The sequence below is a fragment of the Branchiostoma belcheri genome, unplaced genomic scaffold (genome assembly GCF_001625305.1).
Source record: "Branchiostoma belcheri isolate BF01 breed outbred unplaced genomic scaffold, Haploidv18h27 scaffold60, whole genome shotgun sequence".
In the NCBI taxonomy this organism is placed as follows: Eukaryota; Metazoa; Chordata; class Leptocardii; order Amphioxiformes; family Branchiostomatidae; genus Branchiostoma; species Branchiostoma belcheri.
The window spans coordinates 1,030,019-1,052,590 of record NW_017804243.1 but is presented as its reverse complement, the minus strand read 5'-3'; the positions used below and the strand labels follow the sequence as shown (position 1 = coordinate 1,052,590).

General features: G+C 43.0%; 4 protein-coding genes across 4 annotated transcripts in view; 2 read left to right on the top strand and 2 right to left on the bottom strand.

The window, feature by feature from the left end:
- LOC109482793 (carboxypeptidase Q-like) overlaps window positions 1-7,413 on the bottom strand; it is a 13,153-nt gene extending 5,740 nt beyond the window's left edge. Inside the window, exons 1-5 of the mRNA XM_019785632.1 lie at window positions 7,233-7,413; window positions 6,794-6,862; window positions 6,254-6,385; window positions 5,459-5,520; window positions 286-391 (exon numbers count right to left, since the gene is read on the bottom strand). Coding sequence (XP_019641191.1) covers window positions 286-391; window positions 5,459-5,520; window positions 6,254-6,385; window positions 6,794-6,862; window positions 7,233-7,278 — 415 coding nt within the window. The 5' untranslated portion in view covers window positions 7,279-7,413. The remainder of the gene's footprint in view (window positions 1-285; window positions 392-5,458; window positions 5,521-6,253; window positions 6,386-6,793; window positions 6,863-7,232) is intronic.
- A 575-nt stretch (window positions 7,414-7,988) lies between these two features.
- On the top strand, window positions 7,989-14,616 carry LOC109482803. The gene is made up of 8 exons (XM_019785643.1): window positions 7,989-8,086; window positions 10,014-10,150; window positions 10,576-10,743; window positions 11,485-11,686; window positions 12,242-12,364; window positions 12,586-12,719; window positions 12,900-13,049; window positions 13,557-14,616. The coding sequence occupies exons 2-8, from the start codon at window positions 10,025-10,027 to the stop codon at window positions 13,665-13,667; spliced, it is 1,014 nt and encodes a 337-aa protein (XP_019641202.1). The 5' UTR covers window positions 7,989-8,086; window positions 10,014-10,024; the 3' UTR covers window positions 13,668-14,616.
- A 406-nt stretch (window positions 14,617-15,022) lies between these two features.
- Window positions 15,023-16,678, bottom strand: LOC109482804 (SRA stem-loop-interacting RNA-binding protein, mitochondrial-like). Its single transcript, XM_019785644.1, has 4 exons — window positions 16,584-16,678; window positions 16,277-16,335; window positions 15,593-15,700; window positions 15,023-15,185 (listed from the first exon to the last, which is right to left on the bottom strand). Exons 1-4 carry the CDS (start codon window positions 16,648-16,650, stop codon window positions 15,105-15,107), a joined length of 315 nt encoding a protein of 104 aa, XP_019641203.1. The 5' UTR covers window positions 16,651-16,678; the 3' UTR covers window positions 15,023-15,104.
- A 228-nt stretch (window positions 16,679-16,906) lies between these two features.
- LOC109482789 (DNA demethylase ALKBH1-like) lies at window positions 16,907-22,551 on the top strand. The gene is made up of 6 exons (XM_019785625.1): window positions 16,907-17,064; window positions 17,482-17,593; window positions 18,247-18,403; window positions 20,539-20,638; window positions 21,136-21,329; window positions 21,772-22,551. Exons 1-6 carry the CDS (start codon window positions 16,918-16,920, stop codon window positions 22,166-22,168), a joined length of 1,107 nt encoding a protein of 368 aa, XP_019641184.1. The 5' UTR covers window positions 16,907-16,917; the 3' UTR covers window positions 22,169-22,551.
- Window positions 22,552-22,572: the final 21 nt, after the last annotated feature.

Here is a 22,572-nt window from a genome sequence, read left to right as displayed (position 1 = left end):
CCTAGCCAATTGGATACTGTCTTGGTGCAGCCCATTGGATACTACCTAACCAATTGGATATTGTCTTGGTTCAGCCCATTGGATACTGCCTAGCCAATTGGATACTGTCTTGGCTCAGCCCATTAGATACTGCCTAGACAATTGGACACTGTCTTGGCTCAGCCCATTGGATACTGCCTAGCCAATTGGATACTGTCTTGGTTCAGCCCATTGGATACTGCCTAGCCAATTGGATACTGTCTTGGTTCTGCTTGGAGTTTTATTAAGAAGTGTGTACTGCCATACCTTGAGGAGGTGTGCCTATACTGCTGCCCAGCCCCAAGATTGACACTTTGTAAGGACGAGGCTCCAACATGGTGCAGGATTCGTTCCCTCGGACCCAGTGAGGAACCTGGGACCAAAAAAAAGTCAAAATGTACTTTGTAACTTGACATAAATCATCATTCTATACATGTGTACATTGGAATCCAAAAGTGAATTGATTCAAATTTTAACCGATGAATCTTGTTAAAAATTCTGTCACTAGAGCATAACCTTCTCTCCTAGATATTATGGCCTGTGAAAGGAAAATTGTCTAGAAGCACAAAGTGTAGTGTTCTCTCCAACACTCAAATAAGACTCTTACACCGACAGACTTTTCATGACTGTATTCTACGGTGTTATTCTGTACAGTGAGGTAGGAGGGCTGACTCAACATCTGGAATGTGTTATACTGCGTGGGTAAGGTTACTGGGTGGCTAACTCTAAATCATTAACTTGTTTCACATCACTACATCCCTCCTTTCCTTAGACTTGCGTTATACAACAACTATAGAACTCATGCATTACCTTCATCGGTTAACTTCATGCATTACGCTACTTTAGGGCCTTCTAATTCATGCAAGTCTACTCATGCAGTATATAGTCCATTCTCGTAGTATCTTTTCCAGTCCGTTTCTTTTGAAATCATTGTCCGTTCAGCTCTGTTATTACAGGGTCAGTCTATCTGGAGGTTTCACGTTCCTCCCCGAACGAGTCACGTAAGTGCCTGTTGTCGGTGCACTTATTTTCTCAGTCTCTGGCATTCTCTCTGGTTGTCCTGTGTCTTCTCCGGCGTTGGTGTTTCCCTCAGAATCGTTGATTTCGGGCTCTGCGTATTTCTTAACGAACGATGCGTTTCGTTTGATGATTTTCCCTTCTGGATCCTGCACCGTAACTTCTCCTCCGTTCTTATGTATTACTCGACATGGACTCGTTTGGTAGTTCGGTGAGAACTTGTCTTTCTTTTCCTGTCTCAGCAGAACACGATCTCCCGGTTCTAGGTTGTTCTCGACGGCCTTACGCTTCTTGTCTGCGTATTCTTTCGCCGTTAGTTTTCTCCCATAATCCCGGTCTCGGATTTCCTCGTTCATCAAGGTTGTCTCTCTCGGTAGTTCGGGTAGCTTTGACTTCATCTCCCGCCCGAACATTAGCTTGTACGGTGTCTCGCCCGTCGTCACCTGCGGGGTTGATCTGTATGCTTTCAGGAATTTCTGGATTTCCTGTCTCCAATCCTTCCCCTCGATTCTCGCGATCTTGATGGATTTCAGCAGGGTTCTGTTCTGCCTCTCGACTTCACCGTTAGCTTGCGGCCATAACGGCGTCGTTCTCCGGTGTTCAATGCCTTGTTCTCGAAGGTATTCTGTGAACTCTGTGCTGACAAACTGTGGACCATTGTCCGTACGCAATGTTGAAGGATTTCCGAATCTCGCGAAAATAGGGTCTAGTGCCTCTATTACCTTCTTGCTTGTCGTTGTCTTCATGATCGCGATCTCATAGTAACGACTGTAGTAATCCACCACGACTAGGATGTGTTCCCCGGTGGGTAACGGTCCTAGTAGATCCGCGCTGCAATCTTGCCACGGTCCTTCTGGTGGTTTTGTCCTCATCATCGGTTCTGGTGGCTGTTGCTCGGACACCACTTGGCATCCATGGCAGCGTTTGCACATCTGCTCAACGTCTGCTTCCATCTTCGGCCACCATACCTTCGTTCGTAGTCGATTCTTCGTCTTCTGGACCCCTTGATGTCCCTCGTGGGCCAACTTAAGAACTGTTTTCCGCAGCTCTCGCGGTATCACGATTCGAGTCCCTCGTAACACCAGTTGCCCATACGTACTCAACTCGGTCTTCACATGACCGTATGACGGAATCGGACAGTTTTCCCACTGTCCACTGTGGATACACGTCTTCACTTGCATCAGCTCTGGGTCCTTGGCCGATGCCTGCTCGATTTCTCTCGGTGTCAGACTCACCGGCGTGCTTGCCTCAACGATGGCTCTGACGTAGTCGTAGTCTTCTCCTCTCTCTCCATTCTTCGACTTGTTGTTCAGCCTGGATAGTGCGTCCGCAATATTCGTCTTCCCGGGACGATATACGACCTTGAAGGGATAGGCCTGAAGCCTCAGCACCCATCGCTCTACCCGCGCGGACGGCTTCGACGTTCGCGTGTAGATATGCTCTAGTGGACGATGATCCGTCTCTAGCTCGAACTCGCGTCCGAACGTGTATAGGTGGAATCGTTCACATGCCCAGACTAGCGCTAACGCTTCCTTCTCTGTCTGGCTGTATCTGCGTTCAACTTCCGACAACTGTCGAGACGCATACGCGATCACTCGCCACCTCTCCTCTTGAAGCTGTAACAACACTGCACCCAGTCCTACAGGTGAGGCGTCTGCCACGATACGCGTCTTTCCTGTGGGTGCGAAGTACGCCAACGTCTCCGTACTTGTGATCTTCTCTTTCAGCCGCTTGAAACTCTCTTCCTGCTCTGAGTTCCACTTGAACTCTACACCTTTGCGTGTTAGCTTTTGTAATGGTTCTACCAACGTTGCCAGGTCCGGTACAAACTTCGCCACGTAATGTACCAGTCCTAGGAACGACCTCACTTCTCCCGCCGTCTTTGGAGCCTCTGCATCTCGGATTGCTGCTATCTTCTCATCGCTTGGCTTGATCCCGTCCGGCGTAACTACGTGTCCGAAGAACGTTAACTTCGGTACCCGGAACAAGCACTTCTCAGGGTTTACCGTCAAGCCAGCCTGCTGGATCTTATCCAGGGCGTGATGCAGTCTCTCGTCGTGTTCCCGATTACCTCTCCCGTGGATGATGACATCATCTGCGATGTTTGCTACTCCCTCACACCCACGGAGAACTTCTTTGACCAGCTGTTGGTACTTTTCGGGAGCCGATGATATCCCGAACATCAGACGTTTGTACCGGTAGAGTCCTCTGTGTGTCACGAAAGTTGTGATGTGGCGGCTCTCCTCCTTCAGTGGCACCTGGTGAAAACCCCACTTCAGGTCCAGCTTGGAGAACACTGTACTGCCATTCAGGTCATGTAACACGTCTTCTACCGTCGGGATCGGCTGTCGTTCTCTCACTATGGCTTCATTTGCACGTCTCATGTCGACACACACGCGTATGTCTCCATCCTGCTTGGGTACTACTACTAGCGGTGAAACCCAACCTGTTGGTTCCTCCGGGACAACTTCTATAATGTCCATCTCCAACAGTTCGTCCAACTTCTTGTCTACTTTGTCTCTCAAGCCATATGGTACCCGTCTCAATGGCTGTGCTATTGGTCGCACCGTCTCGTCAATGTGTAGGGTTACCTCTCGCTCCTTCAAGAGTCCTACACCTGTGAACGCATCTTTGTATTTCTCACGCTCCTCTGCCGTCAGACCTTCCTGGAGGTTGTTTACTTGACCCGTCTGCACTGGGCCAACTCGCAGCACCCCCAGCTTCTCTGCTGTTTCCTTACTCAGCAGATTTCTTCCAGGTCCATCCATCACCACTACTTCTGCCTCTGTCGCAGCCGCACTTGATAGACAGACTACTTCTGCCTTGAATGTCCCCAATGTGGGTAGAGGTTTGTTGCTTCCATAGGCGTAGAGATTCTTGCCGCCTTTCCTCTGATCTCTGACCTCTACTCTCTGCCCCTTCAAACTCTCCCAGGTTCCCTTGCTGATTATGTTACATGTAGCTCCGGAGTCGATAAGGATGCCTGCTACACCTACACCTCCAATCTCCACATCTATGGTGCCTGCTCTCTTCTGAGCCTGGCCACCCATACTGAACACATAATGATCGGTCCCTGGGTCTGTTTCTCCTTCTACACTGTTACACGTGGAGCCAGACTTCTTGACTTCTTGACCTCTCTTGCCCCGGCACACAGCTCTAAAGTGGTTCAGCATTCCACAATTACTACACTTCCCTCCCCGGGCTGGGCATCTGTCATCTTTAGCAAAATGATCCGACCTTCCACAGGCAAAGCAACTTCCTGCCCTTGGGTTTCCTTGACGCCCCCGGACCCAGGCCCCTTGGGCTCCTTGGGAATGTTTTCTTCCCCCCGAAACTAGGAGGCCCTCTATGGGTTGTGCCCTTGCTGGTATAGTTTACAGTCTCACCTTGCTGGTATAGTTTACAGTCTCACCGTTCTCTATGACCTTTATCTGTCGACTTGTGGTCTCATTGGTCTTGCACTCATCTAGTGCATCTTGAAGGGTGAGGTTCTTCTTCTTCAGTAGTCTCGTCCTGACCTTGTTGTCCCTAATTCCAAGGACTATTCGGTCCCTGAGCATTTCGTCTTTTAACTCTCCATAGTCACAGGTGGATATTAGCTTCCTCAGTCGAGCTACATAGGTCTCTATCTTCTCACCTTGTGCCTGCTCACAAGTGTTAAACTTGTATCGCTCATAGACCGTGTTTCTCAGTGGCTTGAAGTGTTTGTCAAGCGCTTCGATTATCTTTGCAGGGTCCTCTCTCGGGTCTGCATCGGGATTTGCTGTATCTGGTGGGATGTCTAGATTTTTCAAGATATCCAAACACTCCCTGCCCATGACCGTTTTTAAGGTCGCTGCTCTTATCTTGTTTGGCTTTTTGTTTTTTTCAGTCGCTATTTCATAGCTGTCCCAATCTTCTTTGAAGATTTCCCAGTTCTCGGCTATGTCACCTGTCAATTCTACAGGCCTCGGGACAGGCAGATATCCCTTTTCCGCCATTCTTAGTGGAATTCTTCACAATTCTTCACTAGTTCTCTGGGCTCTTTTAGACTAGCATGCTCTGGATGCTCTCTTGGAAGAAAGACATTAGACATTGGACTTAGCTGTCTCCTCTGAAGACTGTGGCTCTCTCCGTCCTTCTGTCTTGACTTGAGACCGTTTGCTTTCGTCTTCTTCTGTCTTCCTCTGCCTTCTTCTGTCTGTCGTCTCCTCGTCGCCAGTTGTAGTGTTCTCTCCAACACTCAAATAAGACTCTTACACCGACAGACTTTTCATGACTGTATTCTACGGTGTTATTCTGTACAGTGAGGTAGGAGGGCTGACTCAACATCTGGAATGTGTTATACTGCGTGGGTAAGGTTACTGGGTGGCTAACTCTAAATCATTAACTTGTTTCACATCACTACACAAAGAATTTAGAAATGACAGTTATTCTTTCTTACCATAACATCCTCTCCATGTACGTTTTCAAGACCATCAGCTTTCATGACCTTCAGCATGTAATCTGGAAGGGTGGAAAAAGTGGTTAGACTTCAATACATGTACCATATATCAATTATTGAAGTATCAGAAAAAGAAAGTGTAGAAAGTGACTTGACTTGATTAAAGGAGCCTCAGCAAACAATACGTATTTACAAGTACTACAGGGTGGTTTTGTTTTTGTCATCCTCAAACGAGGCAAAGCATGATGCTCTGTCAAGTAGCTTACAATGCAAAGCAACTTACATGTAACTTCACTGTTTAATCACACCAGGTCACCCCTACTCTTCTTGATAAGTGTGTTGGGTTCTTTTATGTGCAGAGTTTGGTGCTTGAGGCTCACACCCAAAGCGACCGTCATACACGCAGCCACTGGCTTTATGTCACAATCTGAAATGACTACAATCCCTAGCAACATAGATGTGTTGCTGTGGGTAAGAGGTACGCATGTATCTGGTGCATCATTAATGAATTCCGCTAGGGGGGATCTGAGTAGCCTGATGTGCTTAGTCTGGTGGACTGGCCAGGTAGCCTGGCCTGAAAGGTGGACAGGTTTTTCCGCAAACCCGTGTTGCTGTACGTTCATTTGTGTCAATAAAGTTCTCATGTGTAAATTAGGTGAGCAGACACAGAGGGAACAATTATGCACCCACAGGTCCACAGAATTTGACACATGTGGCCATAAAAGCAGTTTTAAATCTTATGTCACGGGACATAAAGTAAGGTGGAACCCAAGTTGATCTTGATCCTCCTCTCACCTATAGCATTTTCCAGGTTCTGTGAACCGGCGATACGACTTCCGAAGGTGTCCACAAACTCAGCCAGCCTGTTGTAAGACTGGTTCTGGGCCTTCCCGTGAACAGACAGGTTGATGATATCATCTGCAACACCTATGGGTTGGAGATTGAAAGGACAAAGTCAACATTGCAAACTTCTTTTTTGAATGCATGTATGACCTTAGTTATACATTAACATTTGAATTATACAATATGGGAGCCTGTAACAGATGTGTAAGATTATAATTCTGTACTATGGGTACGGGACAACACATAACCTTCAAAGGAGTTAAGATTGTTTTAAATTGTAATACACTCACACTCAATATATCAGGTTTATCGTCTGTTGTTTCCCATCTTCCGAGGGTTATACATGCTTGCACACTGGTGCTGAGGCTTGATGGCAGCCCTCATAGAGGTATATGGGTATGAAACTCAGATGTACTACTAGTATTTTTTGTAATCACAATAATTGAGTGAATATTCCAGGCTTTTTCAATACAACCAGATACATGTACCTACCTTTGTATCCTGCAATCTCATCTTTGATCCTTGATGGGACTGGAGGAAGACTGGGTACCCCAAACACACCTGGAGGTAGTGAGACATTTTAATTCACCATTAATAATACCTACCACAAAGCTATGTATCTACATGGAGTTAAAATCAACTCCATGGTATCTACCACCCAAAATATGTGACCCTATCATGTCCTGGTCCAGATCATGAGAATTATCAAAACTGGAGTAACTGCAGTGACACCAACCTGCCAGAGGCCCACCAAAAAACGATTCGTGAAATTCCCTGCGGCCATCTGGACCAACCTGTTGTTGTACTCTAGCTCTGCATGTACTGGTACTAGTAGGGCCAAGTGCAAAGTTCGAATTCTGAGTTTGATCATTTTGACTCTAAATGATGAGCTCTCCAGCACCATGCATGTAGTTAAACAAGTATTCCTCACCTGAAAAGCACGAGAGTAGAGTCAGCATAAACCTTGCAGTAGCCATGATTTTCAACTTTACGTTAACCTGAAGTAAACCTGTGTACAACACAGGATCTAAAACAACACAGTCACCCCGTGTACATGTGACTTGCTGTGTACATGTGACCAGGATATCAGCTGATGAAATCAGCAGGGGGTAAAGGCCACCCGTCAGCTGACAGGTGAACTAGCCAATCACAGAGCTCTGTCCGCCTGTAAACCACTGGATAGCGTGCTTACGAGGGGTTTTACAAATCATGCATTCAGGGTTGACTAAAGCCTACAAGTGAGGAAATGAATACAGGCTGTGACATCTTCATGTCGCTATTATGGATGTTAATAAAGTAAATATCTAAGCTATTTTGTATGTGTTTTTAGATGTAATAACCATCAAGTAAACCTCCAAATGGCAACCACTGTAAACCTCTTTGTGAGACTCGAGTCACTGCCCGGGGGAGAGGCTTACACAATGAACATTAACCAGACAACCAAATATGGACATGAACCAGACCAAGTGTAAACCAGGTACCTTTTACTAGAATTTATTCATTTGGAGAAGTTATCATAAAGATGAATAATTAACAAGTGTTTGACATTAAATGTAAAACTATTCTAATATTTGTCGACGTTGTTTTTTTTATTGTCTTATACAAGGTCACACATTTTATTTACCTATGATTAGACGGAATGGTATAATCCATAGTGGGATTTTCCACCACGTGAAGAGGCGGGTCCCATAAACTCGTTGACTTTTAGGTTTTAGGTAAAAGTGCACGTAAAGGGAAAATTACCACACGACTCTGAAGTTGTGAGTGGAGTGTGCGTTTGGAAAGGTAAGTGTATTCCTCCAAGACTTTGATGCATTTTAGAAGAGTTCTTACCAGGTAACCGACTTTTAAAGCCCTTTAAATCTAGTACATAAGACTTCTCTACGACTTCGAAAGACTTCTGTAGCCACGGTGCCAGACTGTTTCCTGGGCATACGCAGGCCAGTCCTTCGGCTCCGGGGCTAACATGCCCCAAGGAAATTATACCACGGCCTCCCTCAGTTAGACCCTAATCTCCGTACGTTGGACAACTTTCGCCCTAGAGGTCCATGTGTCTGACATCCAGGCCAAGACTTGATCGTGTTGCCTAGTGGTTGCAACACCGTCAGCTCAAGTTGCAAGTCGGGCCGTTTGGCGGTCAAGGACGATGATGTAGCCGGCCGATACGACTTGTACTGTCATGCGGCGATTCTACCGACTTTTAATTTAAAGGGATATTGAGCTGTATTGCCGCGGTACCGTTATACCGTACCTTTATAAAATACCGCTTACATAAGGTCCCAGAGCACACGCTGAACAAATGGCCCATTCATGTAACGCCGCTTAAATACTAGTACCTGACCTGAATACCACGTATACCAGAATAAGATTAGAACAAGTGACTGAGCACGTACTGTAGGACAAAGACCCAGACAACTGTCTGTGTTTGATAGTCAGTACTGCTCTGTTCAACTGCATTGGCCATGGCCATGAAATGGAGAAATTACCGGCCAAAAAAATCAAAAGATGAGGCAGTAACGACTTGCACAAACATATGACAGTAAGTAATATCACTGCAGGGTACTTTAAGTGACGTTATAGGTAACTCTTAAAGTGCCTTTAGTTCATACTCTTCTAAGAAAAGAACTTAAGAAGACAAACAGAAGCTAGCAAGCTGTCAGTCTGTAGCTTTAAAAAATCTAGATACACCCACATGTACATGGCCCATTGTAGGTTAGGTGCAGGTAGACATCAGAAATACATGTACACAGCTGCAATTTGACCTGCACTAACCTGCATATACCCAGTACATGGACCAGTGCAGGTTAGGTGCAGGTAAACATCAGAAATACCTGCACAGCTGCAAGTTTAACTGCACTATTACCTGCACATGCACATGGGATTTCAAACCAGAAAGTTGGGGTTGATGACATATCACACTTCTACCCAAAAGAATGCTGTGCCACAGTGGAGAGTCAGAAAATTTCAATACCAGCAAGTGGTATTGTTGTTCCAGGTGTGTGACACCTGTTGTTCCAGGTGTGTGACACCTGTTATTTCATTGAGTCCTTGGTGTTACTTGTCCTCAGGAGGCCATTTCCCCATGCTGTGCCCCATGTCTTGCCTATCTGCATAATTATCTGTATAACCCACAATGCCACATCCCTTCAGGGTACTTGTGAGATGCTCACTATTTTTTTTGCCACCGCCCAAGAGTGCAATGAATAACACCCCAGGGCTCGAAGTCAAAATCCCACCTGCATATGCAGGTTAGTTCAGGTGAAATTGGAATTATGCAGGTATTTATGATGTCTACCTGCACCTAACCTGCACTGGTGCATAAACTGGTTAACCACCATTGAAGTATTTAAAAAAATGCTAGTATTAAATGGCAATGGCTCTGAACAGTTCTCAATTCTGAGTCAGTGGTGCAGTTAAAACTTGTCTGGTGCAGGTAAAGCTGACTGGTATATATTGTCCTTGTCAACTTGCTGTTGTTGGCCCACTGCTAATGCAATGCCCCCAACCCCCCCCCAGAACACCTAGAGGATTCTGAAATCACAGCCTCAATTAAATGAAATCATTCAATCATCATATGAGTATATTCATATTCATAACTTGTTACAGAAGATCATGTATTGTGTTCAATAGAAATATCTGTATGTAGCGACAATGTTTTCAACAGTTGTACATGTATGTTAATATTAAACTGTCTTTTGTTGTTTTATTTCAGTTATCCATACTATGGGCCACCCCTGGGGAAGTAGAGAAGCTGTCATGGCCTACCTTCAGCAGTGTACAGTGAAACAGGTCAACCATCCAGGGTTGCACAACAACAAGATGGACATCCAAGAGTCCAGTCATTCTCAGGCATGTTTAACAGTCTGTTTTAGATTAAGATCGAAGGCCACACCAAAATAGTTGACAATGTACATCCCTCAGATTTGTTATTGCTAGCTCTAAGAAAAAAAAAACATAATAAAAAAACTGTAATAAAAAAACCTGTAAACAACAATGACTGTAATCTTGTGTGCTAATTATACAGTGCTCGATTCCTCGAAGCTTGATACCTTTCATGGTAGGTGCAAATGTAGTTATTTTATGATGGTAATTATCTTTACACATGTATATACTTCAGCTGATGTACGTACACATGTATGTGAACTCTGGAAATGTATGTCTTAGAGTTTCAAGTAAGTTTAAAGATGCCATATGTCTGTACTTTGTGTATCCTCAAATCTTCAAGTGATCCACTTCCAATTGAAATTAACCTCTTCACATCTTTATTTCTTTAGGACGACTCTTGCACTCAGAGCAAGAATAATTCTTCAAGACGGCTAAGTACAAGCCAGAAAGGCAGTGACTATACCGAACAGCTGACTGTAGAAATGTTGATGGCAATCTTCCTGTATCTGCCGTATGAAGACTTGTTGACATGCCGGCATGTGTGCAAAAGATGGCAGGTAAATACTGTGCAGTAGTGTGTGTAGATGGTCACTGCTTATTTCTTTTGTTAAAAATGTAACAGCTTGTTACAGTTTGAAATGTTTTGGAAGATGTCAACAGGTAATAGTCATTATGTGGCATTAGCTGACTGTAACTGTAAGGCAACCCATGCAAGAATATACAATTTTTTAAAAATTGTTTGCCCAAGTGGCTATTAAAAAAATGGCTAATTATAAGGCCACAACATCAAGAGGTCATGGGTTTGAGTCCTTGCATTCCTGGCTTAAGACAATTTGTGTTCTTGGGAAGACATGACTTGGCTTTTCTGACTCCACCCAGGTGTAAAATGGGTGCCTGTTGGCAGGTACATTTTGTGAAAGGCAATTAAAGCAGAGGAATGGGCTATGCCATCCAACACTGCCCTAGACACAGCAGATTAACATTGTACTGCCCCTACAGCATGAGAAAGGCTATAGGACTATATGTACCTTTACCTACCTAGTATCTTGAGAATATTTGCATTGCCTTGTTTTGACAGTGGTATTCTAAAGTCATGCTTGGCCTCAGGTTGGGCAGTTCACACAAATGAAAAGTATGACATACTTGTAAAAGACACTAGAAGCAGAAAAAAGTACAATTTGTGTATATTGTTGATAGAAATTGTTAATTTTTTGTTTACGGGTCACTTGTTCCTCCTACCCTTGTAACTTGTACTTATGTGTGAATATGTAATAAAGTTCATATTGTCATTGTTCCAGGCCGTCCTGAGTGAGGGGTTCTTCTGGAAGTGCCTGACGTTCTTCAGCTTCAGCTTCCAGGAGGAGGTGGAGGGGTCTACCTCAGGGTCGCTGACGGAGTGGAGGACGGACTGGAACCACGAGCCAAACTGCTTCTTCGGCGTCCAGGCCGCCGTGCCAAAAGGAGCGGTGTTCACCAAGCTTCCACAGAGGTGGAGGAATGGTGAGTGGGTGTGTCTGTATGTGTTATTCTGTATAGCTGGCATATCCGTCCTTCAGCGTTTACATGCCAGCTTTATTTGCAGGCACACGGTGTGGTGACAGCTTGTTATATAACTGTTGCACCGAACAACCTTTTCATACAGCCTTTGCACATCTAACTGAAAGCATTGTTTAATGATGCACTATACTTGGTGGCACTGAGTTCCACTTCATGATAGTTTTTTCTAGGAAAAACAAGTCTTTGGGACAGATTTTTCATGTCTTTAGATATCTTTTTTTCGTTGTTGACATATGTGGCAGCTTTAACCTTCATCATAAAGATACATCAGTTTTATCAGTTCATGAAGTCATGTGGCAAATTTCTATGAGCATCTGTCTTCTCTATCCACTACCAGTGGACAAGTAGCTAGACTGTACATAAAATTTATTGAGATAAACTAGTTTGAGATCACTTACACGGTTAACTTAATATACCTTATGTGATTTGTGTCATCTAATAGTGTGTTCAGTCATATATTGTATCTGCTAACTTGTATTTCCTTCCTACTGTATTCAGGCATCCTGTGCCCATCATCAGAGGACATCAAGGATCAAGTTGAAGACTACCAGAACTTCTACCGTGCTGTCCACGCCCTCTCTACTGTCCACTCCTCCATACAGAGACTAAATCTCTTCTACTGTAAGTTTTGGGATGCAAGTCGGGCTGTTATGCTGTTGTATATACATGTATTTGATAACAAATGTGTATATTGTTGAGTATAGAAAATTACAAAGGTATTACAGTTATACTGATTTCAGAGTCAGAATAACAGATTTCCCAGGTTTGAGGAATGAAAAAAAAGCAACTCCATTAAACTCTCACAGTAAGAAATAATGATCAGTATTTGCTTGATAACCCAGCTGGTTCGGCGGAGTTTGGGTGGAAGAGCAGAGGTAGAAGTGCCATCGACACCTGCCTGTTGCCATGGCAACACGACGGACTTCCCACCGCAGAGGAGGTACTGGAGCTATTCCACATCAATCCTCTTCTGAAGGTGGGTTTCACAACTTTAATAACAACAAATATTTCATTTGTGTCAGTTATTCAGTTATAGACTGTGAGCTCTTTCACCTTAGAATTTTTAGATAATTTTTTGAATCCTTGTCATATTTTGAGAATTAGGAATGCAATCTAGCTCACCAGGAACCTTTTGTTTGGTCATTTTTTGCCTCAGGAGTCTGTGACCTATGAAAAGAAGAAGGGAGACTTTGGAGGAACTAACCAGCTGTCCCACATCTTCTGCTCCCGCTCCTACAGCGGAGAGGTCATGGTGTTCTACGACCTGGTACAGGGCCTTCTCTGTCCCAGGAACGAATACATCCAGGTGAGAACTTAACCATGTAGGTTTTTTTTATTGTAACATGACTGTAAGAGTAAAATGCTACCAAAACATAGCATGGTTGACATTGTTGTACATTCATTTTTATATGGAATTTAAGCCAGGCCAATATTCAGCAAATGTGGTGTTTCGATTGACAAAGACAAGCCTAAGTCGTTGTGTTTCTAGTTACAGTCCTGAAAAAAATTAAGGTCGGTAGGGGCTCTTTTGGCTGAAGTGATCCTACAAATACAGCATGCATCTGTACAAGGGCCAGTGCCTGCATTTTCTTGTGAGGAACAAATATTTCACCGTTTACTCAATGAAAATTAGCCTCTGGAAATTAATGCTTGCAATAACATTTGAGACAGTTGGAAACTGAGATGGAAGATCGAGTATTTGATGGCCTTGCTTGTCAGCAGTTAAGATTTAATCCAAAAAGGCTAGAAACGGTTGGGAAACAGGATTTTTTCCCCCAGGACTAACCATCTGGTCCTTTTTTTAATGCTACAGGTGTGTGTGAATGTGAGAGACCCCACCCACATGCAGTGTCCATCTCCAGTCTTCATCCTAGCCTTCCTGGCACCTGGATGGGTGGGCGGGATCATGACTGGACTCTGGTAGTCTGTCTCCTGGGGTGTGTCTAATAAAAGCCATGTACAGTTCAGATAGTCTCCATGCTGGAATCATGACCAAAAGCATGTCGGCAGAACATACTGTGCCTGTGTGAAAGCCCATAACGTATTGTGCATGGCTCTTCGGCAGAATGGCTGGCCATGCTTTAAGGTCATACATGTCATACTTGCGTATTTTAAGGATAACATCCCGGCTAGTTTTCAAATGTTGTGGTTGAAAAGATACTGTCTGCGATGGGCAAAATTCTGACTCAATGTTGATCAAGCATAAAAAAAAACCTTGAAAAGTCTGGGTTTTGCGCAGGTGCAGTATAATCTACTGATGTGCTTGTGGTACATACTAAATGGTAAGTGTGATGGTACATACTGTACATACTGAAGTATGTACCATGCTGATTATTTCCATAGAACTGTGGTTGCAATTATTTACCAAAAATGATTTGGTAGAAGGTAGTGAACCTCCATTTAAAAAAGGTCAATATAATTCCACAAAGTTGTGCAACAAAGTCTAGGAAGGACATAAAAATATAACTAGAGATAGAACATTTTATATGAAGTGCCAGTATTTTTTCCCCAGCTTGGCTGAGATAGAGCATGTACTATAACTTGTATAAGATACAAAGTTTTGTGAATCATTGGTGCAGTAGGAACCATGTAATTGTAACAATTTTATAACTGGTTGAGTTTAGTGATGCAATTGATGTGTAGTCATTCTACTGTGGATATCTTTTTGTTCATTACTCCAGTGTATATAATATGTGTACCTACATATGTATATAGAGGTAAACAGACCATATATGTAACATACATTATTTCTATCATGTATTTCTACCACCAAAATTTCTATCTTGTATAACCACATGTGGTGAACTGATGAGTTCTAAACAAAGTATGAGTTGCTTTGTAAGATGTACAAAAGTTTGAATATCATAGTATAACAGTGAAAGTAAGAAATATCAATTTGTTATACAACTTACAGGTGCTTGATACTTTTTTTTAATCATTTGTAACATCAGTATTATGCTGCAATAGGTAAGGAATGGTTGTACAAAGCATATATATACTATATCGTGATCACCACTTCAATACGAGGTGCTCCAAGATGAGGATGGTACTACCTATACAAAGTTTAGGCCCCATGTTAGCCTTCTCGTCATAATGTATTATATACCAACATAGATGGACTTTCATGCCATGATATCATGCTTGTTTTCTTATTTTTATAATTACATGTTTAAAGTCAATATGGGTAGCCAAATCATTCAAGCATCAATGGACAACATATGAATAAAAGTTTGGAAACAGCAAAATGACACGTCGTACATTCTTGTAGGGTATGATGGTAAGAACAGGAAACTCAGTTACAGTTTGTATTGTCTGACACGAGGAGTTATGTTAAAGTTAATGCAGGTTTCCTAATTTACTACTACTGGGGATTTTGGTCCACCAGACCTCTTCTGGACTGTTCTGAGCTATTGGAGTTCAGCTGTTTTCTTTGCACCAGCATCTGGAAGAATAACAGCAAAATATTGATATTCAAATGCCATTTGAGATGCCTTATTCGTAACTTACCACATATACCGGCAATCTCATTGGTATTGGCAATCAAAATTTGATGCCTATACAATGTACTTGAAACTACATACTTGTACTTGAACATATGAACCAAATATATATGTGCGAATAAAAAATATACAAGCGCAGATAAACAAGATTAAACTTGAGCCACCCCCCACGCACATTAAAAAACCCACCGCACTTATCGAAAAGAGTAGGGGACCTCCCTAGTGTGAGTGGTTCAAACCTTACAGTCCGGTCTTACACAGCTTGTTCTTACATGTACAAAACCAGCTGTGTTACGCCTAAAGGCGGTTTACCGGTTATGCCAAACAAACATCTTTTCACAAAGAATACCTTGCTTCCCTCCAGAAGGTGTGTCTCTCTCCCCAAGGCATTGTTCATGCCTTCCTCTGTCCGATATTGTACAATGGCATACTGCTTGTGGAAGCCAGTGTCCTTATTCTGGAAACAATACAATGTTGTCACAAGTTATTAGTATATTACCATTACAGTACACATTTGAAACTTTCTGTCTTGTAACAAAATTATGTACAAAATTTCATGCTAACACAATTCAAACAAGAAATCGGAAATATGCAATTCTTAAGGCTTCCTGAATTCCCCCTAGCCTGACTAAATCTGCGCTCCTAGCGGCTGGCCCAGTATTACACCAGCCGCTGGCCGCTAGGAGCGCAGATTTAGTCAGGCTAGAATTCCCCCATGTCAACCTCTAATTCCTGTTGGTTCCCAGCCAGATTCTGTGAACTGTGACCTTCTGCCATTCTGCCTGTCAATCCTACATCCACGTGCTCTCAAAAGACAATTTGTCCGGACAAGCAGAAACAAACACCAAAAGCTCATCTAACCCAAAACAAAACTTCCGGAAGTAAATTATTCATATTATGATATTATTATTATACATTAACTTCCGGGGAGCCACAATATGAATTTTAGTTAGCCCAAGGAGGTTATAGTCCACTAGAATATATCTCCTTGGTAATAATATATAATACAAAGAACATGCAATTTTACACTCACCCATGGTAACCTGATTCTCTTTACTGGACCAAACTGTGTAAAGTATTCCTTCAGCTCCTCTGTAAAAGAAAAAAAAACACAAATCGCTTTTGAAAACCGATAATTATTATAGCAAAGTGAAACTTTCTACATTTGTACTTGAAAATGGGTTGGGGTGGGGGGCGCAAACACGTGATAGGGCATACATGTCCATACGATTTTGCTTGAAGATTACAGATACAATGCGCCATCTACACGAACGAAATAGCATCCAAAAGAAGCAGCAATAGTTCCTCTAACACGCAGAAAGGGAATCAGCTGCCCATACTTTGTCCCACAGTCCAGGCGACTCTTCCAACGTACAGCTGGAGATTTCTCGCAACGGAAGCGGCCATGTTTCTTCAACCTTCAAGGGTCAACGCACTTAGGTCATACCACTATGTTACGGGTACATCCATATGATAGAAATTTTAATCGTCCAATCAGTTTTACATCAAAGTGTATCTTTTTAACAGCACAATTAAATAAAATTAATATATTGATTGTATAGTGTAGTACATTGACACGAATATTAGTGCTTTTAGATACATCTATTCATACAAATAAAATGTTACCAAGAGTTCTCCCCGATTTCAATTTGGTTTTGTCCAACTTACGACAACATGGAGGCACCGGAAAGCTATGTAAAAGAAGATCGTTCTCCGGATTCTGAGGACGTTTTTAGAAGGGAGTTCAAGCGATATAAGGCAAAGGACCCAGCACCAAAACTGGATGAAGTTATTGACTTCGAGACATCGCGAGACAGGAAGGTATGAGCTCGTAACAAAGCTAGAATTCTTCGTAGCAGACGACACTGCAAAATTCATCTACGTGAACACGATCAAATTGTAACGTTATAACGTTATGTTACTAGTAGTTTGTGCCATAACATATATTTTAAGCAACAACACTCCGCAAAAATTAGCCACAACAAAGTAACCGTGTACTGTATATCATTATTAAGGTTACTCAGTGCTGGCATCTTAAAAAGATGATAGTCACCATGTCAAATTATCATATTAACCTTCCACAAAATCTATGTGGCAAATCTTAATAAATTATGAATATTTTTATTGGTTCAAGAATTTGAATCTGATGCTTTTGTCACATAGAAGCTTCTAAACACCTGTCAAGAAGTCTTATGTTATTAAATGTTATTAAGGTATCAAAGTTATTTTTTATTCCAGATAATACCTGTACAAATTGATCCAAAGAACATTACTGACCACGAATCACTAGCCAGACTGGGGCTGTTACATCCGAGTGAGTGGAGAGTGTTTGGGCTGGAGGGACTGCTAGGTAAGCGTAAGACATGGCTCAGAAAGTTCTAGACAGTAATTATACATGTATTGAATAATATACATTGTAGTTGATATATCATTGTGACCTGTCAAATCTTTGAGGATATGGACACTTTCCTTGATGTATGTCTAGTGTCTAGTACGTTCAAGTTAAAGTGATTTTATGTGTATAGTTTGTGGTCAATTTGACCTAATAACTGTTTAGAAACCAGTGCCATTTTTTTCCTTTAACATTATAGGTAACAGTCCATGCAGCAAATAAAAATAAAAATCCACATACAGATGTAAAATTATGAAACCTTATCAAGTACAGGTTAGATATAAAAAATACCTGCACAGCTCCAATTTTAACTGCACTAACTGCATATACTAAGTATGCACATGGTACATGTACTAGTAGTTACATTGTAGAGCTCTTCCCATATACGTCGATGAAGGTTAGACATCCAGGTAATACGATACGCCAAAAAAGCAGTTACTCAAGCAACTGGATATGATTTTGAAAACGTCAATTGACAATGACGTCAATGACGTTTTCAAAATCATATCCAGTTGCTTGAGTAACTGCTTTTTTGGCTCTTCCCATATACATTGAGCATGCAAGAATAGGCGTGTGATAACACATTGGTTGTACCTTAAATGTTGCTGCAGGATTTCTGTTCATATTGAACCCCTGGAGGAGAGGGTGTCAGAGGTACTGGGTGACACGGTGTCTCAGGGACTACCCCTGTAAACCTAACGTCACAAACCTGGACAAACTACAGCATGGAGTAGACAATGTGTGGAAGGAAGGATACCCAGAATACAGGTAGGTAGAATACCAGGTTGTTGGGCCACAAAGATGGCAAAAGGTGGCAAGGTGATCTTGTGGAGGGTTTGTGGAAAACAACGTCCAGTCTGATTGGTGGAAAACAAAGTCCAGTCTGATTTAGGAGGGCCTGCATGGAGGGTAGTGATTACGAATTATGCAAAATTTTTGCCGCCAATTACGAATTACGTTAAAGCCTCAGAGCTAATTACAACTTTACACTTTGCAGTTAATGTTCTATTACGAATTACGTTGATTTTTGGGGAGGCTGCCTACGGATTACGAAGACTAAAAATGCCTGATTACGCCTTACGAAAAAGGTATGCAGGCCCCCATTTAGGGGTGGGAAAAGCTGTCCAACCATTTCTGTGTTTAGCAGTGCCCCCTTGTGAAGTATGATAAATGTGCAGTCGGACTGGACCTTGTTTTCCACCAACCCTTCTTGTGGTTAGGGTTGTTGAACTGTTCTGGTTTTCGAATGTTTGGCAGGCCAAAGTGTTGTACCTTTGTACCTGCAGATGCTGCAGCAACTAATACAAACAAAAGGTATACAGGTTGACACTAACCTGCTGGACTATGACATGCTTTCCAGCATCACTGAGGCGACTGCACCGGATCGTCAGTTAGACTCCGGCCTTCACTGGTGTTTCGTCCCTTTACATCTAAAGACACCTCGGGGCGGTGGGACAGTAGGGTGGACGTCTCCATCCTACTTCCGGTACAGTCGTCTCTACTTCTGGGATGTCTGTTTCCAGTTCTTATCCTTCCTTCTTAGCCAAATCACAAAACTACTCTTCTCCACTTCTTCAGACACACGGCGGACAAGCTGGGCCTGTGCCTTCCCTCGGATCTGGAGGTCTCTGCATAGCCGCAGTAGTGATGACCCTGCAAACCCACGAACTCCTATTTCTACTGGGTAGAGCTGAGTTTTCCAGCCGTTCAGCCTACACTGCTGGACCAGTTCCTCGTATCTTGTCTTCTTCCTTTCAAAAGCTACCTGAATGTTCTCTTCCCAAGGAACCGTTAGTTCTACTATCAACACTGACTTTTGGTCCTCTGACCACAGGACAAGGTCCGGTCTCAATGTCGTTGCGCAGATACTACTTGGGAAATGCAGCTGCCTGTCGAGATCTACGCTCATTTTCCACACTCCTCTACATAATGGGCCACCTCCTATTCTGCTCCTACTGCTGGTTGCCCCTGAGGTCTGCTGCCCACTTCTTACGAACTGGATTGGCTGTAGTGGTGAGTCTGTTCCTGCTGTTTCCTTCCTCACTTCCTCTAGAGTTACTGCAATTTGACGGAGAGCTTTGTTATGTCTCCACGTATAACGGCCTTGTTGTAATGCAACTGAGCAGTTAGACAAGATGTGCTTCAAGTCTGCTTGTTCAAGACCACACAGCTGGCAGGACTCTTCACTCTTGAACCAACGGGTGAGGTTTCTGGGACTGGGAAGAACATCGTAGACCGCCCGTAGCAGAAAGCTCAGTCTGGCATTCTGGATGTTCCACACATCGCTCCACTTAAGTCTCCTCTCTACCGCTCCGTCCCAGTTTGTCCACGCACCCTGCTGGCTCTGACCAATCGCCACCACTCTTCTCTTCTCCTCCTCTATCCTTCTCACTTCCTGTACTACCAGCTGTCTCCTTTCTCTGGAGTTGGCGTTGGACCACCGGTGTGTTCGCTCCCCCCATCCAAGACCGGTTCTTCCCAGCTGAACTGCACCCACTAGGTCTTTATGTTGTAGTCGGCTAACTGCTTGGCTAATGGTCTCTTTAGCACTCCACTTCTTGCCAGTGCTGATGTTCGTGTTTACCGCTTTCACTGCTGGGTCTTGAGACTCCTCCAACTCCAGAACAAGTTGAACTTTGGCCTCCTTGTATTCCTCTGCAATAGATGAAAGCGGAAGGCTTAACATGTTGTCGCCAAACAATGCCACTGTTGACAGACATCTTGGTACACCTAACCACCGCCGAAAGTAGGAATTGGCTTTCCTGTCAATCTGATCCACAGTTGACATGGATATGTTGTACATCTTAAGGGGCCATTTTAGTCTTGGAAACAGCACAAACTGTGCGCACCACACTTTGAGTCTTCCAGGAAGATCACAGTTATACATTGTTCTTTTTTTAAAGAAAATACAGACTGCAACAAGGGAAGAAAACCCAGCCCAAGACCTTGCTTCACAAGTTGAGGTGGACAACACTGGGATATCATTATGACTGGGACAAAAAGGTACAGGATTGCAAATATACTGCTTTTTTAGATCAATAAATGAACAAAACTGGACTTGATGAGTAATAAAGCTTTATTTTGTTGAAATAACTTGATGGATCACAATTGCATGAAACATTGCCAAATGCCACAAAGGTAGTGAAACGTCACCATCTGAATATATGGTACGTACTTAAGAACCAACCAGCCATTCTAAAGCTTTTGACTCCTGACACAAAGAGAGGAATTGGTTGTCCAATCAAAACACAGAAACTCACAGAAACAGAAAGTACATTGTAATTTAGAGGAGCATGAATTTCCCTCAGCAATGAAAGACAAACAGTTCTGGAAACTATCAACTTTGTTTGCTACACCTCTTAAAAGAGGACAGATGATGATGATCACTTCAGGTATACTCATTTCAGATACACATGTATACTTTTCCAGGTACATGTACATGTATACTGTACTCATTTCCTGCATCCAAACATTTTGTTTGATGTTTGTATTTCTTCCAGGAGTACCACCAGGATAGGTACACACAGTTCCCTACAGACCTGGCCCAGCTGTCCACACATGTAGCACAGACTCTGGGCTTCCCTCACTACAAGGCACAGTCTGCTATAGTCAACTACTATGGACTGGATTCTCAGCTAGGGGGACATGTCGACCACCAGGAGTTGGACTACTCTAAGCCTATCATATCCTTCAGGTAAACTGGTACTACCTGGAATCAATTTGGGTTTCCCTTACCGTAGGAAAACATACTGTTTTTGCTCTGTTTCTTCTTCTTCTCCAAACAAAGAAGGTTGATGACCTGGACCAGATGGCTGTCACCATGGTAACTGGTGCTGTAGTTGACATCATGTGGAGTTGGTTTACATTATGTGGCAATGGCAGGACAGAGTGGGAGGGGCTGGTTACCGTATGAATTTGTGTAAGAGTAACAGAAGTTTGTTAGGCTAGACCATGTGAAAGTAAACATAATGCATTTGCTTTGTGAATGTTACTTTTCCAGTCAGTATCATTTTACTCTGTACAGTCAGTATATAACCACCCTCAGTGTAACACATCAGCTTTGCAGCACCGGGTTGTATAGAATGACCTGTTTACCTGTACTGAATCATTTTATATACCGGTACTTCTTTCATCAGCTTCGGACAGACGGCCATCTTCTTACTGGGTGGCAAGACGAAGTCAGTCCAGCCAACGGCCATGTTCCTCAGGAATGGAGACATCATGGTCATGTCAGGTGACACCAGACTAGCCTATCACGGTGTCCCTAAGATACTGAAACCACCAATGGCAGGACAGCTGCCAGAAGGGCTGTGCGAGGAAGGTGGGGAAGAAGGAGTTCATGAATCTATGCTGCCTGGTGGCATGGAAGAGTCTTGGGAACAGTCGGCCTTGTTTATGGAAGAATGTAGGATAAACATTACAGTCAGACAGGTTGTGGCTGAGGGAAAAGGCTTTGGAAAAAGGAGCTGCGATGATGAATTACAAACAGAGCCAAAAAGAACGAAGGAATCTCAGTACTCCACTGGATCCTGATATTCAGTCTTTTGCTGGTGATATTGGTCATAAAAATTTTGGCCAACTAAATTGTAACCTCTACTGGTAAAATAGTAGAAATTGGCTAAGTAGACTGAAGATAATGCCAGAGAAGTTAGCTGGATAGTGGCTACAGTTTACAAGTAGCTGGCTAAATCTGCTGGCATGATATTCGTCTATGGTATTTGGCCAATTTCTACTACGTTGTACTTTTTATAAATTGTACATGGCTGCTAATCATGATACAAAAAGACTGATCTTATGACAAGTAAAAGTGGATTAAAACCTATGCTTAAATCTCTGTCTATGTGTATGCATGCACTATTTTTGTGCTAAGTAATACGAAGAATTCAGAAGAAAATGAATCAATTCTTATGTCTTTGTGTGTAACTCATGCTACTATT